The 14,912-nt window shown below is 40.4% G+C and overlaps 1 protein-coding gene across 1 annotated transcript; it reads left to right on the forward strand.

Annotated features, from left to right (window-relative positions):
- Positions 1–3,042: 3,042 nt before the first annotated feature.
- LOC131468295 (extracellular calcium-sensing receptor-like) lies at positions 3,043–13,816 on the forward strand. The gene is made up of 8 exons (XM_058642360.1): positions 3,043–3,138; positions 8,127–8,441; positions 8,523–8,609; positions 9,170–9,361; positions 10,722–11,255; positions 11,759–11,965; positions 12,688–12,811; positions 12,915–13,816. The coding sequence occupies exons 1-8, from the start codon at positions 3,043–3,045 to the stop codon at positions 13,814–13,816; spliced, it is 2,457 nt and encodes an 818-aa protein (XP_058498343.1).
- The last annotated feature ends 1,096 nt before the right edge of the window (positions 13,817–14,912 follow it).

A 14,912-nucleotide genomic window follows, 5' to 3' on the forward strand; every position in this document is an offset into this window, starting at 1 on the left:
TGCTGTGGTGTATCTTAAATGCCCAATCAGTGCTGTTGGCTACTGTAATTCCCAATCAATATGGCAACAAGAACCTCTCTTGCAGTTTGTTTTCACCAGAAATGTGTAAATATGCAAAAGCTGGATCTTGTGCTCCGAAACTATGTCATGATGACATTAAGGTCTTAGTTGTTTTTGGTGAAACTAACAAAGTTACTTTCCCTTTAAATTTAATCAGGATTAAGCCAACTTTAATCTAACAGTATTTATTTAGGAAGTGTGGAGCAGATTGGAGCTGAAGACATTATTTCCACGGACTGGATTTCGTCATATTTCTCTCCTGTGCTTCAAACCATCAGTAACATAATGATGGAGGGTCTACCTTTTGAACATGTAACAATTTAAAATTGTTTTAAAATTTTAAAACAATTTAAAACAATTTAAAGTGTTCAGGGGCGGGGTCTCATGTTACGTATGAAGTTTCGCGCGGATAGGCCAAAGTATGGCGAAGTTATAGCACACTTCCTGTTTCGTGGCGAGTCGTCCTTTTGAATCTGCGAAAGTTTCCGATAACTTTTGATCTTGGATGGGTCTAGAACAATTTGGCGCGTTTTCCGTGTTGCTACGATGAACGCCCTCAGACAAGTTTGTTCATTTACGAAACTTGTAAAACGCCAAGATGGATGCCAAACCCAAGATGGCCGACTTCCTGTTGAGTCGAGGTCATGGTGTCAAAAGGATTTTTTGTTCGCCTTGGGGCGAACAATGATCCTACCAAATTTCGTGAAATTCGGTGAAACTAAATTTTGGCCTGCTCCCGAGGCATGTGACCTGTGGGGGCGCTACTGAGCCATTTTGCATTATTTTATCGAATTTTTCGGCAGTTCTGATGTGCGTGCCAATTTTCGTCCGTTTTCACGCACGTTCAGGGGGTCAAATTCGAGATTCCCCGCGGAGAAAAATAATAATTCCTTGAATTACAATAGGTCCTCGCACACTGTATGAGTGCTCGGTCCCTAATAATAATAATTCCTAGAATAACAATAGGTCCTCGCACTCTGTGAGTGCTCGGTCCCTAATAATAATAATTCCTTGAATTACAATAGGTCCTCACACACTGTGTGAGTGCTCGGTCCCTAATAATAATTCCTTGAATTACAATAGGTCCCTGCACACTGTGTGAGTGCTCGGTCCCTAATAATAATAATCCCTTGCATTTCAATAGGGTTCTTGCAACCTTGTTGCTCGAACCCTAATAATCCTTACTGTGCTAAAATAGAGGGCACTTCCTGTTTAAAATGGCCAACTTCCTGTTGGGTGAAAGGCGTATCCGTAAACGTGTTCAGGGACAGTCCCTTGACTCACATATCAAGTTTCGTGAAGATCAGACAATGTTAGACTGTACTTCCTGTTTCGGGAGTTCTACTTCCTGTAGGGAAGTCATCCTTTACAGACATGTTCAGGACGGGTCTGAGGTCTCACATATCAAGTTTCAAGTGGATACAACAATCCCTGTTAGAGCAGCATGAAAAACTGTAAATGTAATTTTGTCTGCCGTCACCAGGGGGCGCTGATTTTGACATAGAATATTTTCATATCTTGCAACCTTGTTGCTCGAACCCTAATAATAATCCTTACAGTTTCAAGAGGGTTCTTGCAACCTTGTTGCTCGAACCCTAATAACTCTTGTAGTTTCAATAGGGTTCTTGCAACCTTGTTGCTCTAATCCTAATAATTCCTTGCATTTCAATAGGGTTCTTGCAACCTTGTTGCTCGAACACGAATAATAATCCTTACAGTTTCAAGAGGGTTCTTGCAACCTTGTTGCTCGAACCCTAATAACTTGCAGTTTCAATAGGGTTCTTGCAACCTTGTTGCTCTAACCATAATAATAATCCTTACAGTTTCAAGAGGGTTCTTGCAACCCTTGTTGCTCGAACCCCAATGATACTGTTAAAATGCTGTGGAGGAACATACAGGAGTCACATTATGTTGGTTAGCAGGATTATATGTCAGAAGGTACTCTCCACTCCAAGGTACTCTTACAACTGTTAGAATGCCATTAGTGTAATGACATTGTCATGTTCAGCTCTTTGAAATGGTGATAAAATCTGTGTGACTCCTTGATGAACATTTGAGAGTGAAACACACAGTGTTTGTAGATTCTCATTCATCTAGGTAATTTTTATCAAAACACATCGAGTCAGTAGCAACTGGGGTTTTCATCACCAGTGTTTGTTTTTCAAAGGGTTCAATGTGACCATTCTATTACTTTCTAATCTTTTAAGAGATAATGCCTTTGAGCTTCTTCGACCATGTTCATGGAGATTATGTTGCATTAAATTGGTTTATTATTTAATGTAAATTCTATGAGTAAAGCAAGATTTATTTCATCATATCATGCACTACAGTGTCCGGATCTATACAATTAGTGACTGCTCTGTACAAAATAATATGTTGAATTAAAGTTGGAGTCATAAGACATAATGGATATTTATTTTTATTTTTTACAAGTTTCACTCATCTTCATCATTTCTTTCAATTCAAGTTGTGAAAATGAAATTTTCTCAGCCAGTGGTACTGACTCTAGGTCGGCTTGGAAAGGCTCAGTGCGAAGGTGGTTTACAGCGAACCCCTGCCCGGACCTCGCAACTTCCCGGGGCCGCGGACATATGCACTCGCTGTGGCTTCTCCCACCAGCCGACTGCCCCCCTCACTGTCCTCAGTCGCTCCAACCGCGTCGCGTCATCAGGGCGGGGAGCGAGGAGTCGGCGGTGATATCACAACCCACCTCACCCATCTTGACACGGACACATTTTTAGGTTTTAATTGACAGATTACGCACACAATAAGCAATTGCCATGCATTTTGAACGTCTGACAAACATTTACATACATTTTCTCCTCGTCAACGAAAACTCATACACGTCTCGTCATGTTTTCGTCATCAAAGATCCATGTTCATTTCATCACCGTCTCGTTATCATCATGAAAAAAAAGGGCCGTCAACAAAATAATTTTGTCATCATCATCGTCGTTGACGAAAACAACACTGGTGGTGAAAATGCCACAAGGAGACACCATCAGACGAAACCAGAGACACCTGCAGATCGTCAACCAAGAAGGGAACGACACTCACCAGGAGTCTCCACCCCACCAGGTAGCATGGCATCCGTCACCTGTCCAACCCAAACTGACTCTGAGACAGAGAGTTATGAGGACATGCTGTGGACATGCTGTCAAACCTGCTGTCAAATGGAAATGTGTTAACTAGCAATGTTTACAAATGATAACAGACCAGTTCTGTTAAAAGGAAAAGAAAAGAGAGGGGTCTGAACAGAATGTTTGTTTATTTATATTTGCTTGTTAATTTGTATTACTTAAACAGTAGGTTTGAAAAGAATACTATTTATAAATAGAGTAAGAGATATTATGCTTATTTGATACAGGAGTTTCTAAAAGGAAGTATATAGAAAATATTATATTTTCATACAAAGGTATTTTCAGAGTGTTTCTTAGATACAGTTGTTTTGTTTAATACTATATGAAACTCTAGACTAAAAGCAGTAGCGTACCGTGGGGTTTCAGTCAGGGCCTTCAGTAAAAAAAAAACTAAAAAAAACGCCATAGCGCACACCACTGCGCATCTATAGGCTACTGCATCATTACCACCACATCTTCCGTTATGTCACTCAGCAACTGCAATTTCACAAGCCACTATATGACATAAAAACAAGCTTCCACATAAGCATAGGTGTCAGCTACGCGGCGGAACACGTCCCCAGCACTATTTATGATCAACAGTTTTGTCCTCACCACTTCTAAAAAATGTTATAAATGTATCATTAACACTCGAACTACCGTAAATGATGTACCTCTTCGGTGTAGGTCTTCCTCTTGAAATAATTTCTTTCTTTTCTCCAAACGATCGTCACACGTCAGTCAAAGTTATAGCCAAATAGGAAATGGCAGCTTCAACGAAAGGCCAGCAATACTACGAGAGCAGGTCCACGGAGCTATGATGCGTTTAATGACATCCAGGAAAATCCAGCTCAGCTTCACAAAAAATAACCATATTCTTTCTGGAAATATAATCATAACATACTGAAAAAGTAATTGAATTCAGACACATTCAGACACATTAATTTGATTATAAATAATAAAAGTAATAATAAAAAAAAATATACTTTTTTGATATTGTCAGGGCCAGCAGAGAAGGCCCTGCTGGCCCTGACAGCCCACCACTGACTAAAAAGGGGGGATGTAACCTAAACCTGTTATGATCTGTGATTGAGCATACGTCAGTACGGACGCTTATGTCAGATATACACAGGAAGTAAAAGACGGGGATTCACGTGTATTGAGTTACGACATGTTGGAATAAAGTCAAGCTAAAGACAATCCACCGTCTCCTCATAACACACATTAGTTTTTTGCCAAGTGCTCCAGCATTTCTCGTTAGCCTTCTTGTTCTGACCCTGTTTTGCCTTTATTGGACTTCGGATTCCTGCCTGCCCCTTTGTTGGATTTACTTGCCTGTTTGTGACTGATCTCCTGCTTTTGACACTATCTGTTGGAGCTGGTTGCACAGGAGAAGAGCCTGGTAACTTAAGGCTCTGCCTCCCATTCTGCTCTTACAGACTCTGAGAACCACAAGTAAGCCTGTATTTTGGGACGTATTTCCACTGGCTCTACTCGCCTCGCCATGTTTAGGTAGCGTTTCCACTAGCATAGTACCTGGTACCAGGTACTATTGTTAGTACCTGCTCAGACGAGGTTCCAAAAGCGTGCTGAGTAGGTACTATGCGCTGATTGGTCAGACTGCCGGCCACTGACTGGCAAGAGTGGCGTTACAGGAAGATACGTCCCACACACAAATCAAGCCGAACAGGGCCGAACTGTAGATCACTTAAAACTACTTAACAATTCTAAAAATGTGGGTTAATCTCCAACAACTACAAGGGAAATCTCTATATCTAACAGAGTAGTCTGGTGTATTTAGGGACAGCGCTGTGATCGTGAGTGGCCTCACAGACCTCTAAACTGTACAAGGAGCCAGTTTAGAGAAGCTAAGGCTGGAGTTACATGGTCTCTCTTTCTAGTTCCTAGTTCAGAACTTGTGCTGCAGCATTTTGAATGAACTGAAAGGTTCTGACAGAATTGTTGGAACATCCTGATAATAAGGAGTTACAGTAATCTAATCTAGATGTAACAAAAGCATGAACTAGTTTTTCAGCGTCCTGTAAGGACAGAATGTTTCTAAATTTCATAATGTTCTGCAGGTGGAAGAAGGCTGTTCCGGATATTAGTTTTATGTGTGAATCAAATGACATTTCCTGGTCAAAAGTAACTTCATGGCGTATTCTCTACCTTTACTAATCTCTCTCAAAAATTCAACCTCCCCGGCTCAAGTCGTTTCCGATATTTCCAGATCCGACACTTTATGCAAAACCTAGATTTAAACTTTCCCAATGTATCTCAATCTACCGCTATGGATGGCATCCTCCAAATTCCGTCCAATTTAAAAGGCTTTATTGCGAGAATCTATTCACACATATCATCTCTCGGAGACACCTCTCTCAATAAAATTAAAGGGGAGTGGGAGGAGGAGCTTGGGGATGTAATTCCTGAGGAATCCTGGACCGAAGCTCTGAAGAGAGTTAATGGAACTACTTCATGTGCTAGGCTGGGTGTAATTCAGTTTAAAGTCTTGCACCGTTCCCACCTCTCCAAGTCTAGGTTGGCCAGAATTTATCCTGAGGTGGATGAAAACTGTAGTAGATGTCATGTTGCCTCGGCTACACTAACACATATGTTCTGGTCATGTTCTTCCCTCTCAGATTATTGGTCAGATGTCTTCAGAATCCTTTCAAAGGCCCTATCCTTAAATTTGCAACCTAGCGCCTACTCTGCCATCTTTGGTATAGTGTCAGCTGACCAACAGATTAGCAATAAGCATAAGAACATTGTTGCATTTACAACTCTATTGGCCCGCCGAAGGATTTTGCTGCTCTGGAAATCCCCCAAACCACCAAGCACCTCCTCATGGATGAGTGACCTTATGCTGCATTTAAGTCTTGAGAAGATCAAATACACACTTAGAGGGTCAAAAGACCTCTTTTATTCCACCTGGAACCCAATAATATCTTTCATAAACAAACTTAAAACCCTTCCTGATAATTTATGAATACACAAGTACTAGATCCTGAGGAGTGATGCATGATGTCGCACGGCGAGCTCGGCCTCCTCTCCTACTTTCAAGCTTTACTTTCGAACAAACTGCCTCCACTCTCTTCTCTTTCTTCTTCTTCTTATTATTTATTTATTTATTTTTCTCTTTGTCCAATTCTTTATACATGTTGAATGATACCTTTACCTATCAATATCATAACCTTTATTTATTTATCCATTTATTTGATCTCCATAGACCGGGATGCACTAGATGTTGTAGGGTGGGTGGGTGGGGGGTGGGCATTTGTGTATCTGTTTGTTTGTTTGCATATGTGTTCTGCAAAAAACCCAAAAGCTTTGTCCTTTAATATAACTGTCTTTATGTAACTTGTCCTTAATAAAAAGATCTATAAAAAAGTAACTTCATGGTTCCTCACAGTGGAACTGGAATGTGATCAGAAACTTTATGACCACACTGGATCCAGCAGGTGACGCTGTGTCATAAAAACCAACTTTAACTAAATGTACTGAGCCATCTGGATTTCTCTGCCAGTTCAAAGATCATAATAAGAAGGTTTCATGTAATGGATGGATTGCGGAGGGAAGAGAAGTAATATTATCTCATTAATGTGTTTGTCATCTCTGACACCCTTTTGTTACTTCATTACTTCCAGAGCGACAGAATAGAGTCTGATTCTATTGGTTTAGAGGATTAAAACGAGCTGTCAATCATCCAAATTGACCAATGTTAGCCAGAGCTATGGGCCTGCGTACCTGAACATGCAGTGGAATTGTGCAGTTGGCATTACGCACCAAAGTGCACAGCTATCATCCACAATCAGTGTGTTTTCTCACTTTTCCGTCCAACTTTCTAAAAGTGGCAAGCTCAAAAAGATTTTATAATGCCGTGGAAGTATTGGATATGTTGATGAATGACAGGGGGGCAGATATCATCCCTGAGGACTCTTTGTTCATTGTATTCCTACATTTTATTTTAAGTTGTAGATGCTAGGTCAGCTGTCTCTTCCTCAATTTTCTGGCCAATTTCAATAATTTATCTGTCAAAATGTTCAAGTTGGTAAGGACATGCAAGCAAACAATTTGATTTGTTTCTGATTACTCTCCTATTTATATTGTTAAGTTTTTTTTTACATGTGACTTGTGCTCAGTGTAGGAAAAAACACAAGTTTATGAACATTTTTCGTTAGGTACAAAAATACAATCTCCAGAAATGTTCAGTAATATTTTTTTAATGGTAATTATTCAAGTAGTATGGTCTTGTGTTTTCTCTGTCTGCACCTGTGAATAAACAGATGTGTAAAATGAAACACAAACATTTAAATAGAAACACAGAGAAATACACAGTACACTAAGATGACTCAGCATTTCCAACTTGGTTTTCATTGAAAGTTGGTTTAGGGCCTTATCTTTTTCCCCACAGTTTGCATTAACCCACTTTAGTTCCTGATTGTCGACTACTGTCCAATCCAAAGCCACTCTGTCATCAATAAGATGCAAGACTGAGAATGTGATACTGTAGCCTTTATAAAGTGCTTTATCTTTAGCTCTGTCTTATTCTCTCCTCAGCCCAGCGAAACATTATGACTTCACTTGCTTTATTGTCTTTGCTTTACTTTGCTGTCAGTGTCCTCACTTTAACTGATAGCTCACTTTCCAGCATCACCACTGCAGCTGCACCAGCAGCCTCAAAGTGCACTCTTCTAAACAGCTTCCAGCCAGGCTTTGTGGTCCAGGGTGACTATGTCATCGGTGGGATTTTCCCCATTCATTTTAATCTGAAAATGCCAGACCTTAATGGCACCTGCAGACCACCACCAATAAATTGTAATGGGTGAGTTTCATAGATGATAGTAGGAGGATTTGACTTACTTTTTCCTGTGAATTATGTCTAATTTTGCACTCTTAATATGAAATGGACTGAATGTGTTTATAATCATTAGAGTTTTAAATGAACAGACTACATTCATCTGTATCAACCACAGACTTAATCCCAGGGTTTTCCGGTGGGCTCAGACTATGAGACTGGCAGTGGAGGAGATAAACCAGAATCCAGTGCTGTTGCAGAATCGCACTCTGGGCTACAAAATATTTGATTCATGTGGATATCCACTGACAGGACAGAGAGCTGTTTTATCGATGCTGAACGGAGTGAGTGAGGAAAACTCTTCTATGTGCACAAATGCCTCATCACTCCTCGCTGTGATTGGGGCTGCTGGATCTTCTCAGTCTATTGTTGTGTCAAGAATCCTGCAAACATTTAGGATCCCCATGGTAACAGTGACTTGTATTTATATCAATCATCACAAAAATGTTCTTCTTTTCTCAGTAACACTGCACTCTGTTTTTACACAGATCAGCTATGCTTCTTCATGTGCATGTTTGTCAGACAGACAAAAATATCCAACCTTCTTCAGAGTAGTTCCTAGTGATGACTACCAGGTAAAATGTAAAACATGTGGTCAATTATTGTTTTCAGTCAAAGCTCAACACATTTACTACTCTGTCATCAGAAATAAGTATTACAACTGCCTTTAAAGCTTTAAACTGTCAAATTAAAACTACAAATAAAAAAGAGGCAAATCTTCAAACACTAAGAAACTGATTTGAATATATAGATTTTCCTCTTTCTTATATTATGTTAGTGTTCTTTTCAGGTTTGGTCATTATAATAATCACAGTTGATAATCCTTTATTGTTATAATCCTTATTATTGATGTTTGGTGATGTCTTTCTAATTGTTTAAGAGTCACACAGCACAGCTCAGCTTACATTTTATTAAGATGGAACAATGCTTATATGTGTCGTCCCTATCCAATAATACATCAATAATTCTTTGTTGTGCCAAACTTCCATGCTTTATCATTTACAGAATACAGACATGTTATAACAGGGTACAACACCAACTAATTTATGAAGCCATTGCTTTTCATTTATGAAAGTTTTTTAACGTCTGTGATATGAAACTGAGGGAGTTGATTGTCTTTTTCTGTTGAGCCCAGATGAAAGCCTTTGCACAGCTGCTGGTGCACTTTAACTGGACTTGGGTGGGGCTACTACGAGGAGACCATGATTATGGCCGCTTTGCTGCAAAAGGTTTACTGAGAGAATTACAGGACACCAAAGTATGTGTAGCATACCAAGAAATGATTCCTCTGCTCTACACTCGCCAGGCGGGACTAAGGATCATGAAGGTATGAAAACACTGTGAAAACTGTTGACTTATACCTTTAAATGTTAAGTGGTCTATATTTATATAGAGCTTTTCTTGTGTTAATGACCACTAGCTGCATTAAACTACAGTTTTGGTCAGTCAACCATTCACATGAATTCAAACATCTACATATTGCATCTATGTGGAGCACATTCTTTTATATAGCACACATATTTCATACCCATTCACACACAGCTTGCACTGTAATGTGAGGTTCAGTGTCTTGCCCAAAGAAACATCAGCACGTAGACTCATGGAGCCAGGAATCAAACCCTCAACCTTTCACTCTACCACTGAGCCACCATTGCTCCTTTAATGTGTTCTTACCACAAGATAAAATAATAACAGCCTCTAGGGACTGGGTAGAGTGGTGATTTGATGCTATAAAAAATTAACTGAAGTGTTTTATAGTGTAAAAGAGTTTCTGTTAAAGACACTTTGTGCTGCTAACACATATTAAGACATAGAGCCATTAAAGCTCCTATTTGTGGACCTACTGTGGTCATTAAATTTAGACACTCCAGGAGAAAACTGTGTGTGTTTACTTCACTTTCATCCATTTATCTCATCAGGCCCATATTAGATCCAGAAAGGAGAAGAGATTCATGACATGAATTGTAATTCTGTAATCATGTATCAAAAAAAAAACCTTCCTAAGAACATCACTTAACTAAGTCCACAATAGGTCAGTACGTATGTGCAGTATGTGCTTTCAATCAAAATACGACAAAAGGATCAGAATTGTAAAACACAAGACAATGTCCAGAAAATGAAGAGCTCATAACAAGAGGAAGACGAATAACGTCACAGGTGTTCCACATTAGGGTTAGCCCTAACCCTATTGGGGCAGAGCAGAAAATCTCAATGTGTGAAGTCAAGAGACAATGTTAGTACCAAAATACAACAGGAAATGTTGAATTAAGTAAACAAAAACATGACCTGACTTTAAACAAGAAGTCAGGTTAAACAAGAATTTTCTTCAAAATGATTAGAATATAATAGAAACATTATTTGTCTGACACCAAGTGGTGACATCATTTTTTACACACACACAAGACATTAAAAAAGACCTAAACAAAAATACACAAGGGAAAAAGTATACCAAATAAAACCTAGTAAACAACTCACATTGATACTTACTTAAAAGAAATAAAAGGACCAGGGGCAGATCATTATGGAGTTGCTGAAATTCTTTTGCTGTTGAGGGTTGAAATATCAAATTATACTAAGGTCTATAGAAATTCTAGTTGTTTTTTTTTACTGCGTACATCTGGGTTTTTCATGTCACTCAGTTTTGTTTTTACAACCCTGTTATCTACATTATCTGACCCTCTGTAAAGGTGATGCGTAGCTCTACTGCAAAAGTGGTGTTGGTGTTTGCACTCAAGGGGGAGATGACACCTTTCTTGAGAGACTACATGACTCAGAACATCACTGGAATCCAGTGGGTGGTGAATCATGGCTTGGTCACAGCATCAGTCTTTTCAGGGAGAGAGTATTACCCTTACTTGGGAGGAACCATTGGGTTTAGCATTAGAAAAGGTCATATCTCAGGACTGGGTGACTTCCTGCAGACAGTAAACCCTAAGAGATATCCTGACAATGTCCTGGTGCTTGAGCTGTGGGAGTCTCTGTATGGTTGCAGTCCTTTTCCATCCTCTGTCACCCAGATGCCGCCGTGCTCAGGGCAGGAGTCTGTGCTGGAACAGCACTCAGCCTACATGAATACATCCAGCCCTAGATTCTCATATAATGTCTATAAGGCTGTATATGCCATTGCTCATTCCCTGCACAACCTCCTTCTCTGTCAGCCAGGGAGGGGCCCTTTCCAGAACAACTCCTGTGCTCAGAGCAACAACATACAACCTTGGCAGGTACTGTATAATCCACTATTTCTTTACCATTGCACACTGTGGGTCAAAGCCCAATGGTGGGCCTTATAAGTATTATAGGTTGGATTCAGACCACAATAATTGTCATGTAACATACTGTACATATGACAGACCTATTTTCTGTCTTCTAAAAAATCTAAATATATTTCAATCTAAACAAAAAATGTTTATGAATATTTTTAAATTGTTCATTGCTCCATTGTAAACACAGCACTGGACTTCTCTCTTATGGCCAACAAGATCATTACAATTATTTCTGATCAATATTGACATTGATTGACTTAGAAATGTGGGTCAACATGTTTTAATTTCCATGTGATGTGTTCACTTTACCGTTCTGTTACATTTCTACTGCTGTACACATTTAAGCCTTGGATTTTTACGGGCCTTGAACCTCAAAATGCGAAGACTGAAAACCTTGTTTGGGCAATTCAGTGATTCATTGTGTGCATTTCCTAATTTTCAAGCTGCAACACTACCTCCAGGAAGTGAACTTTCAGATTGCTGGTGAGGAGGTAGCCTTTGATGCCAAGGGCGACTCTGTACCCTATTATGATATCATTAACTGGCAGAGAGGTACAGAAGGAAACATCGCATTTGTCAACGTGGGTTTGTTTGATGGAACCAAGTCTGTTGGAGAGGAGCTGTTGATCCAGGAGGACAGGATAATGTGGGCAGGACATCAGAGTGAGGCAAGCTGCTCACACTGTGTTTTTACCTTCATCAGATGCCAACTGTTGAAGTTCTGTAGGTTGAGATGGAGGTAAGTCAGGTGGACGGAACAGACTGGATCTGATACAGGGTCATTTGTTTTCATACACAACGGAGATTCAAAGCCCAGCTGTGATGTGATTGGTGACCTACTATCCACTGTTGTTTTCCTCATGGATCTTTCTTTATGGAATGGAAGAGTGACTTGTTGTTTGTCTTTGTATGCTGGTCATGTGACCCGTCCTGGGTCTGACCCCGCCTTTTGTTTTATGTCAGCTGGGATAGGCTCTGGCTCCTCGTGACCCTCATGTGCAGGATATAGCAGTAGACAATGAATGAATTGTTCTTCATGACATTAAATGCTTCTCAAAGAGCTCTCATAGATCTACAGCTAAATATATTTACACTGAACTACAGGTTATGGAATAGCTTTTGGGCAAGAACCCAGTGCTCAGTGTACAGCTTGTAACCATGTGACCATCAAAAGGTTGTTTGATGGCTATCGGCATACTTGTAAACTAGACTGACATCTGCAGACCAAATATATCTAATCAACATAAAACTCAAAACACTGTGTTAAACACACTTGAGAAACTAGAAGTAACAAATACTTTATTGACATGTGGTTTTGAGGAATTTTCCACCTGTCAATAGATTAACCAATGAAATTGACCAATATCAGCACATGGTCTTTCCACTCTAGGTGCCAGTGTCTGTGTGCAGTGCCAGTTGTCTTCCAGGCTCCCGGAAGGCTATCCGTCGTGGGGAGCCTATCTGCTGCTTTGACTGTGTACCATGTGACAGTGGCAAAATTAGCAATCAGACAAGTGAGTTCGAGCTGAACAATAAAAAGTCAAAGCAAATCCATTCTTACAATTGTAGTAGAGAAGAAATGCAATACTGAAATTGTTCATACTTTCTTCCCTTTAGACTCAGTAGATTGTACAATTTGTCTTGAGGACTTCTGGTCAAACAACGACAGAACAGCCTGCATCGCCAAGAAAGTGGAGTACTTGACCTTTGATTCATTGGGAATAGCCCTGACAGTGATGTCTGTGGTGGGCGCCTGCTTCACTCTGGCTGTCTGTGGAGTCTTCTTCTGTTACAGACACACAGCCATTGTCCGTGTGAATAACTCTGAGCTCAGTTTCTTCATACTGTTTGCACTGACTCTGTGTTTCCTCTGTTCTCTGCTTTTCATTGGAAAGCCAACATATTGGTCCTGCATGCTGCGCCACACTGCCTTTAGCATCACATTTTCACTGTGTATTTCCTGCATCCTGGGGAAGACCCTGGTGGTACTGGCTGCATTCACTGCCACCAGGCCAGGGCACAACATCATGAAGTGGCTGGGGCCTAAGCAGCAGAGGACCATTATTTCCAGCTGTACTCTGGTTCAGGTGGTTATCTGTGCTGCCTGGCTCATTGATGCTCCCCCGTTTCCATCCAGAAATACACACTATGAACATTCAAAGATTATAGTGGAGTGTAGTGTGGGCTCTAGCCTGGCATTCTGGTGTGTTCTTGGATATATTGGTCTACAGGCCTGTCTGTGCTTTGTATTGGCTTTTCTGGCTCGAAAGTTACCGGGAAACTTCAACGAGGCCAAGTCCATCACATTTAGCATGCTGATCTTCAGTGCTGTGTGGCTCGCATTCATCCCTGCTTATATCAGCTCCCCTGGAAATTATGCAGATGCAGTTGAGTCATTTGCCATCTTGGCCTCCAGCTTTGGCTTATTGTTCTGCCTGTTTGCTCCAAAGAGTTACATTATTTTACTGAAGCCGGAAAAGAATACAAAACAGCACCTGATGGGGAAAGAAAAGAAATGATGAAGCACACATTAACCCAAAGTTATTGAATCAATAACAAGTGGACATGGATAACTAACCATTAAAAAACATGTTTGTTTGTCAATGTTGTTTTGAAATTGATATATCTTTACAGATATGACTATTGTACAAAACTGATACATCATTAAACTGTGGTGGTGTGAGATGTGATAATTATTTAGCTTAGCCTTTAGCTTGGACTTGCACATGCCAACGCAGGGGATGGTTTAATATTAGACAAAGCTCAAGTATCACTTAAATGATTTTGTCAGCTGGCTAAGAATATCTTTCTTTAGGTCAGGTTGCTTCATTCAAAAATGTTGTTATTCAGGATTATAAAAATGACACTAAACAAAATCTATTTAGGATGGAAAATATATTGAGGCTCCACTAGCAAGACAAAAGATTTAAGGTCTAGATGTACAAATCATTGATCAGAGAATATTGGAAGATTAAATCATTTATGTTCAGAACCCTATCCTCTAACTACATTACATGTCATTTAGCAGACACTTTCATCCAAAGCGACTTACAATGGAATTGAACACAATCAGGCCAGGGGTGGAGTCGAACTTGCAACCCTTGCGACCATGATGTATTTCGCACACAGGGTACCGGTCTTAACCACTGAGCCACTCCACCCCTACTGGGGTCTCTAAGGGTTCTGTCCTGTGCCCTCTCCTCTTCTCTCTGTACACCAACTCTCTTCTCGTTCTGTCATTCACTCTCATGGTTTTTCCTATCACAGCTACACCGATGACACCCAACTCGTTTTTTCTTTTCCCCCCGCTCCGAAACACACGTAACAGAACGGATCTCCACTTGTATGACCGACATGTCTCAGTAGAAGTCTGACCATCCTCTGACCCAGAAGGTGGCACAGGTTCTGGTCCAGGCTCTTGTCATCTCACGCTTGGACTACTGCAACTCCCTCCTGGCTGGTCTCCCTGCGTTTGCCATACGACCTCTGCAGCTCATCAAGAATGCAGCAGCTCGACTGGTCTTCAACTTACCAAAATTCTCTTACACTACACCGCTCCTCCGCTCCCTTCACTGGCTTCCTGTAGCTGCTCGCATCTGCTTCAAGACTCTAGTG

This window comes from Solea solea, chromosome 11, assembly GCF_958295425.1.
Source record: "Solea solea chromosome 11, fSolSol10.1, whole genome shotgun sequence".
In the NCBI taxonomy this organism is placed as follows: Eukaryota; Metazoa; Chordata; class Actinopteri; order Pleuronectiformes; family Soleidae; genus Solea; species Solea solea.